Below are 7,656 nucleotides of genomic sequence, written 5' to 3'. Positions count from 1 at the left end.
CTATACCACATATTCTGAACCAGAATAATTAAATATGACAAAAGAAACATTAGCAGCTGGAAATATTTTATAAAGGCACAAGTTTCCTACAGTCTTGAATCAGCAGAAGGTCATTTACTACTAATAATACCATACTTCACCAAAAACTATTAAAATCCTGCAAAGTTTTCATGATACGATTAACTAAAACCAAAAAGAGGCCTATACTACTTCTTGCGTTTCTTTCCACGAGTCTTTTTAGGTGCTACTGGAGCCTCAGATTCACTTGATTCGCCATGCAACTGCTTGTTCCTCCCATAGTGCCACAACAGTATACCAAACCTAGCTCGAAGACCATCCACATCAAAATTAGCAACAGTGATTGGAAGATCTTCAATAATATACTCAGCAAAGCAAGCAACATATACTCCACAATCTCTGAAATAAAACAAATTAATAGACTATAAAAATCAATTAGAAGTGAAAATGTTAATATGAATGAGGAAAACAAAGTAAAAAAAAAGTAACTATTCTTACAAATTTTGATGTGTTGGCAGATTTGTAATCAGTGCAATCTCAAAAGGATCAGTCAACTTCTTTCCCATGTGCAGACCATTTTCTATTACAATGTCACTTATTTGGTTATAAAATTCAATACTAACTAGAAATAGGGGGATCAACACAACATAAGCCTCTGCCACTTTTTGAATAACTTTTTTGTGCTTTCGACTACGTAGCGAGTCATATACGTAAAAACATCTCTTGTGGAATGACACACACCCCAATATCCAATGCCAAATTTCTGCCAAATTAATTGGAAAAATGACATGATCAACCTGGTGCCATGGAGTGTTGCAATGCATCCTAAATCCTTTCATGTACTCCATGATATCGTCTGATCTATCAATCAAATGATCTTGTTTCCCACCTTTTACAAATTCTGTGAAAACCCTTTGAATGATATTATTAAAAAGAGTATCTGTAGTTGTGACTTTGATTGGCATATTATTTCCATATTTCGCCTTCTTCCTAAGATAGTAGAATATAATATTCAAGTGCTGCAAAAAAGAGAGAAAGAAAACATGACTACCACTAACAATATGAATGAACTACTACAACAACAAAAATAAAAAGAAGTACACATACTGAACTAGAGAGCGGCCTGCAAAAATAGTTTAAGGTATGGAAAAACGTCTTATCATCAATCTGTTCAACTTCAAAGTCAAAACAAGGCTCTAGATTTTGATCACCAGGTAAATACACTTCCCTATTTCGTATAAAAGAATATATGGATAAGAAATATAACAACAAACATTAAGAAAAAATGAAAACAAAAGTACATGGAAACGAATACGCACTCTCCCAATTGCATGTTTGCTTCAACAAAGTTTGAGAATGCAGCCGTAAGCTTAAAATCAACAGTCTCTGAAATGTCATTTACAAATGGAAATCTTCCTTTGATAACCTTCGAGGATCCCCCATCTGCACTAACACCAGATTTCCAGTCATTCCTATACGGAGACTGTTTTACAGCTGCGGGGCGCCTTCTCCATGCGAAAACTGCAGGAGTAGTTTCAACGTCTGTTTGTATATGGACAATACTTCTTGATACCGACTGATCAGGTTTAGACTTATTTACAGCATGAGTTGTCAGTTCATTTCCAAATTGATTTACATTACGTCTCCCTCCTTGTGTAATGGCAGCAATTAGATCAAGTTGAGAATCAGTATATTCAAAATCAAAATCCAAGTGAAGATCATCCCCGTGTCGACATGGAGCTTAAATTAGAAAATGCTAGTGAATAAATAAATATACAAAGTTAAGAAATTTAGAAAAAAAGAATGAAAAGTTATATATAGAAGACATTACCAGAAGGCAAATTCACATTACTGCCACCAACATCCACTTGACCAACACCATCAACCCGACATGCTGAACACATAAAAGCATTATCAACATCACTACTTAAATAAAAATTTAAAAACTATCAAGAACCTATCATTTACATACTAAATACAGAATTAGTAACATCAACATCGTACCATGTGGAGAAGTATTAGACTCAATAACAACATCTGCTCGTGTCTGTACAGAGATTCCTGATAGCAGCAGAGCAGGACCCGACTTTTTAACATCATGAGATGACTGCTTATATGTTGCTTGTTGTGTAATGGCGGTGATTTGATCAATTGCAGATGCAGACAGTTTAAAGTTAGAATCTAAGCCAAAATCATCATTAACTACACCATCACTTGCTGTGACGTTCTTCACATTGACACCAGTGGCACCTCCATCTTGACCAACCCCACCAAAACTAGATACTAAACATATAAAAATATAAGCAAGAGTACTATTTTAAAAAAACAACAGTAAAAAAAATCAATCAAATCTGTGATTTACATACTAGAAGGCGCTTTGGGCGTGCTATCTCCAAGAACTACAGGATCATTCCCAACATGGCCACTTTCAAACTGGTCATAATCATTATGCATCTCACGAAAATCAGGATCATTATTCTGTTGCTTATGCTGAAAATGAGAAACTAATAATTTTAGTATTATGTATATTACAAGAATACTATGTGCACTAAAAGTAAAGAATGGAATAGTATCCTATAAGCATATATTGCATATTTGAACAATATACTATAGCATTATATTATATAAAAGATCAATACCGCTGAATTTCCCTCTGGTTTCATTGACTGCCTACCAATAGCTGCAAGCACCTCCTCAAACTTGGTCTCTACAAAAAGCTTCAAAGCTTGTAACTCCTTCATTACCTCAGCATTGGTAGGTTGGGAATCACCTCCAGTACTTTCATGCATACTTTGTGTCTTTGGTAATTGAGTGCCAAAAACCTGAAAGCTATCGGGCTGATTGTCAGTGCACTCAACTTCAATTTCAAAGTTTAGACCACGCAGATCAAATAGCTGCTTCTCATAATCAGTTGGGGTGATGTTCTTTAGCTGCAATTATTAAGCACACTAGTTAGAAATAGAAATGATAATAAAGTATGGAAAGATAAAAGATCCCTATTACCATATAATACCAATATAGTATACATGTATACCAACAGAGTATATCACTGAACTGGGATATAGTATACATGATACCAATATAGTATACATGTATACCAACAGAGTATATCACTGAACTGGGATATTGCTACAACTGTGACTAAACTACTGTACCAAAACATTAAGAGAGGCAATAAAACTATGAGAAAATTACCTGCTCGCGTTGCAAGCTACACATTTGCAAAACAACTCGCTCATTCGGTATTTGACCCATGACTACCCAATTCAAAATTCGTGGAAGTTTGTTTCCAAGATGATCAGCAAAGTGACCATCCAAACTTGGACAGCATTCATACAACCAAGTCTGTAAAGCCAACGGGAAGCCACCGAGTCTATAAAAAGAAGGCTTATCTTGAAACTTGTTGGAACACGAGTCAATTGTAGCTTTATAAACATTTATACCCCAGGGATAATTATTAAAATCACCGCACTCAATCAAGTCAATGTAAGACCGTGAAATAATCTTTGTTTTGAGTTGAGAAAGTAAGAAGCTGTTCACAAAATAAAGAACTGCTATCTTCAATGCATCATCATTTGTTTCCTATTTCTTCTTCTTAAAACAGTCTGCTAGTTGGGTAAATATCACGGATGCAGTCCCAAAATATTTTGAAATCAACCTATTCTCTGCTATGCTCTCTATACTTGTATCACCCTTACATTTCAACCCAGTAACAAGTGCAAATTCACCCAAGCCAAAGCGTAACCTAGAATCATTCACTACAAACTGTATCTCATTTTTCACCTCATGATGTACTTCTCTAATAAGCAAATGGTGCATAACCCGAATCTGCACAATAACTGGTGGCAGATCCAAAAAATAGCCAAAGCATGTTTTCTTAAACAGTTGAAGTTGCCTCTTTGATAAATTCGCTTTCAATTGATGAATAACATGGCAGTTGGTATCCCAATCAACCTTTGGTTTATAATCTAAGTCCATAGGCACAAGAAAATCCCAACACTGCAAAACATGTTCATATAAAATAATTTCAGAAATAGAATTCACTTAAAATGCAACTAAACCAACTAAAAATATTACAACTACCATACGATACCAATACGACATATAACTATACCAGCAGGGTATACAATTCTACTGACTAATTTCCGGCAACTACAAATTTTACTTATAAGGAAACAAAAGGAAAATAGTGTGGAAATAATTTGTAGCAATACTAAGTGACCATCAATGCATAAACTTACTTTAAGTTGTTTTATTTGAAGATGCATATAATATTACTAGGGAGGGAAAGCCAAAAGAAACTTAGCTATTAAATCTACAGTATCCAGAAACTATTCTATCAAATACATATTTTAGAGGATAGTAGTAAAATACTTTTCATCTAGCATATTCTTGAGATTACTAAGGAAGTAAAAGAATAGCATAAACTCACATCAAATTGCACTACAAGATAGCTAATATTCGACAAGGAACTTATGCTACAGTACCAGTGCTTCTCGCCCATTGACCCCATCCACACAATGCCACCTATAAAGAAAAGCTCATTCTGCACTCCTAACTTGCACGATCCCATTCCTTCCATGCTTCTCTCCACCACTGTCAACTGGCTAAATACTAAATCATGTACAAAACCATCTAATGCAAAGCTGAAAATCAGAAATCACACAGAGCAGCTCTGGCTTCAATAAATATGGTTGACTACAACAGCTACTGAATCAGTGACCCTTTTAAACCTCAAGCAGAACATTAATTTAATCTGTCTATATTGATTCAAAAACATTGAGAAACTAATAGCAAAGACAAATATGTCATCCAAAATTAACAAGCTCATTATTGAAAATTAACTGATCTGTACAATATACTAGAAAAGATTACTCAATTCCTTCACGCTCAAATACTATGTATACAAAATGATATCTTTTACTTCTTCTAAGCAGAATGATAGGCCTAAATTTTGCTAATATCACAGAAACATACACATAGAACAGCTCAAATGAACTTCACCCAAAAACTCAAAATTCGCTGGTACTTGATTTTCTCTTAGTTAATCATCTAGTGATGGATTTTGACAGCTATAAACACTATTACGTCGCACTGAACATTGATGAAACGGATAACTGGAATAAATAGATAAATGAAAATCGCAATAAATTTACAACAGTTCTCTTAAATGTACAGAATGAACTTGAAGAAATAGAATTCACTTAAAATTAACACAACTAACTATAACTATAATAATACAAAAGCATAACAGGAAATCAAAAAATAACAATGTACTATACATTAAAAATCTCAAAGATCATAATTGTAAGAAAATTACCTTCTTGGGTGCGATACTAATTTTTTTCTTCTTTAACTGAGAGTCATCGCTACAATCAACATCTACTGGTTGAGTCTCTGTTTTAGGCACGGATTCACGTCGGCTTCCCCCTAACTCAGAATCCTCAACAACTTTACCTTTTCCCTTATCAGTCACAGGAACACCTCCTATGACTGGTTCGGAATTTGTGTCGGGTAATGACAGGTAGGGAGTTTCATCGACTGAAGAAGCATTAATATTGTTGCCCTTTTCACCCTCTAATTCTATATTTTCAGTTGTGTTTTCAACATGACTACTGCTAGGGTTACGACTAAATAGAGACTGAGAATCAGAAAATAAGGAAAAACTAGGAACATACATGGCTGAGGCAACGAATTCAGCAGCTACTTGTGTTGAAGAATGATATTGTCCACGGCGCCACCATCTACGCGCACAATGCTTCCGACCCATAGAGAAAACAACAACCCATAAACATTGATTCACAAAAGTACAAAGGAAAACACAAAAATCCTATGATTTTGAAAACCCACTTTCACTAAAATGTACTTTCAGAAGCAAAAATTTCACCCAAAGCAAAAATGTCACCCAAAAATAGGTACTAGACGAAGAGATAGAATGAAATTGGAAAAAAAATTAAAAACTCGAATGTGGGTGAATTTTGCGTTCTCATCGGTTGGCTATGGAGATTTGGAAACTGTACTCTAGTCTACTTGTTAACTGTTAAAGAACGAAGAAAAGCGTGGGAAACTTGTGCCGGGTGAAATAGGTGGGCTAGATCGAAGATAAGGAGAGATGGGTAGATTGGGCCGCGTGAAATATGGGGGCCGGGTAAATAAATTGGGCCGACTGGGTAGGCAAGGTAAATAGTTTGGGCATGAGTATTAAAAGGTAAATAGTTTGGGCTTAATAGGTATAAAATGAGATTTTCACAAATTAAAGAGGGTTGACGAAGTCCATTTCTGCACAAATGTTTGCTTCAACCACTTCACCTCTTTTGTTGATTAATTATGATCATTGTAACACAACCACGAATAAGAGTTTGGAAAGTCCAATTCCTCAAGTGTTTGGTTATCCGTACCCAAAATTAAGTCGCATAACGTGTTGCTATTTCATTTTTCTTTGCCCCTCTGAGGACGGATTTGAGGCCAAAATCTTCCATTAGTGAGACTCTTCTCTCGTCCTCATGTTGGTCTGAGGTTCTAATGAGTGATTGTAACTTGAGACAACTGATTTCTAAAATTCTCCATAATGTCTATGCTTAATAAATAAATGTGGAAAAATGACATTGTATAGCTGTTTTTAAAATAATAGCCGAAAAATATATATTTGTTGTATATTTTCTGTATATATATACATTTTATAAATTTTTGTATACTTTTTCGACTGCCAAATATAAATAGTTTATGACGTAGACTAAAAGTAATAATACCCCAATAAAAACCTAAAATTATTTAACTGGTGCACCTAAAGTTATGCGCAATTTTTATTATCCTTAGAAAGACATTTATTGGCATATATTATCACCCTAATGTGTCAACTGTCAAGTGCAAGTGAGAGTAGGGCTGTGCACAGATCGAATCGGATTTAGCATATTTCGAATTCGAATTTCGGATTCTAGAAAATTCAATCCGATCCGAATTATATCAGATCGGATCGGATTTTAAAGTTGGGATCGGATCGGATATCGGATCGTATTATTATGCCTCAAAGTTAAACTAATATGTATATTTTCTTTGTAAAAGAGGTAATACATTAAAAAAATTCATGTTTATGCAATTATGAGAGTATTATGGTGCCAATATAGCTAAATCTAGCAATTGTAAAGGTAATAACTTGGAGGTTGATGTAAATTAAAGTGTAGTATTTATACATGTCCTAATATCTCTAGAACTACAATTCAAATTCTCGAAAAAAAAGAACGAACAATTCAAATTTTCGAGTTTCAACAACTCAAAGTTGAAAAAATCTGTTCTTCCATATATTTTCCACCATTGATAGCCATTAAAAAGCTTGAAAGCTTTGAATTCAAATTTGGGTTTTCAAAAATCATTATTTGTTTGGATTGGGTGTTGTTGTAAATAATTCGGAATATGTTTAGGAGTTTATATCTCAATTTTGAGGGGTTTTGGTGAAGATTAGACTTGGTTTTGACTGAATTTCAGATTGAAACTCGAAGAAGAAGAAGAAGAAGAAGAAGACATATTTCCAGAAAATTGTAGATAAATTGTAGAATTGTAGATCAATTATAGATAAATTGTAGATAAATTGTAGATTGGGAAGACTAAAACTTCTACAAATCTTCTACAATTATGTCGAAA

At 34.3% G+C, this 7,656-nt stretch overlaps 1 protein-coding gene across 1 annotated transcript; it reads right to left on the bottom strand.

The window, feature by feature from the left end:
• Positions 1–206: 206 nt before the first annotated feature.
• Positions 207–5,788, bottom strand: LOC138888657 (uncharacterized). The gene is made up of 14 exons (XM_070170558.1): positions 5,339–5,788; positions 5,243–5,247; positions 4,506–4,664; positions 4,107–4,170; positions 3,677–4,017; positions 3,214–3,550; positions 2,658–2,948; positions 2,385–2,508; positions 2,023–2,301; positions 1,850–1,912; positions 1,338–1,758; positions 1,126–1,246; positions 517–1,037; positions 207–417 (listed from the first exon to the last, which is right to left on the bottom strand). Exons 1-14 carry the CDS (start codon positions 5,786–5,788, stop codon positions 207–209), a joined length of 3,387 nt encoding a protein of 1,128 aa, XP_070026659.1.
• Between the last annotated feature and the right edge of the window lie 1,868 nt (positions 5,789–7,656).

The sequence above is a fragment of the Nicotiana sylvestris genome, chromosome 3 (genome assembly GCF_000393655.2).
Source record: "Nicotiana sylvestris chromosome 3, ASM39365v2, whole genome shotgun sequence".
Taxonomy (NCBI): domain Eukaryota; kingdom Viridiplantae; phylum Streptophyta; class Magnoliopsida; order Solanales; family Solanaceae; genus Nicotiana; species Nicotiana sylvestris.
Note: the sequence above shows the minus strand (reverse complement) of the source record. Positions and strands in the feature narration are given on the sequence as shown.

Coding starts and splice junctions, on each gene's coding strand:
- LOC138888657 (XM_070170558.1), bottom strand. CDS start 5,788: ATGGGTCGGAAGCATTGTGCGCGTAGATGGTGGCGCCGTGGACAATAT. Junction 4,018..4,106: donor TTATATGTCGTATTGGTATC/GTATGGTAGTTG, acceptor CATGTTTTGCAG/TGTTGGGATTTTCTTGTGCC. Junction 2,949..3,213: donor GTAGCTTGCAACGCGAGCAG/GTAATTTTCTCA, acceptor TAATAATTGCAG/CTAAAGAACATCACCCCAAC.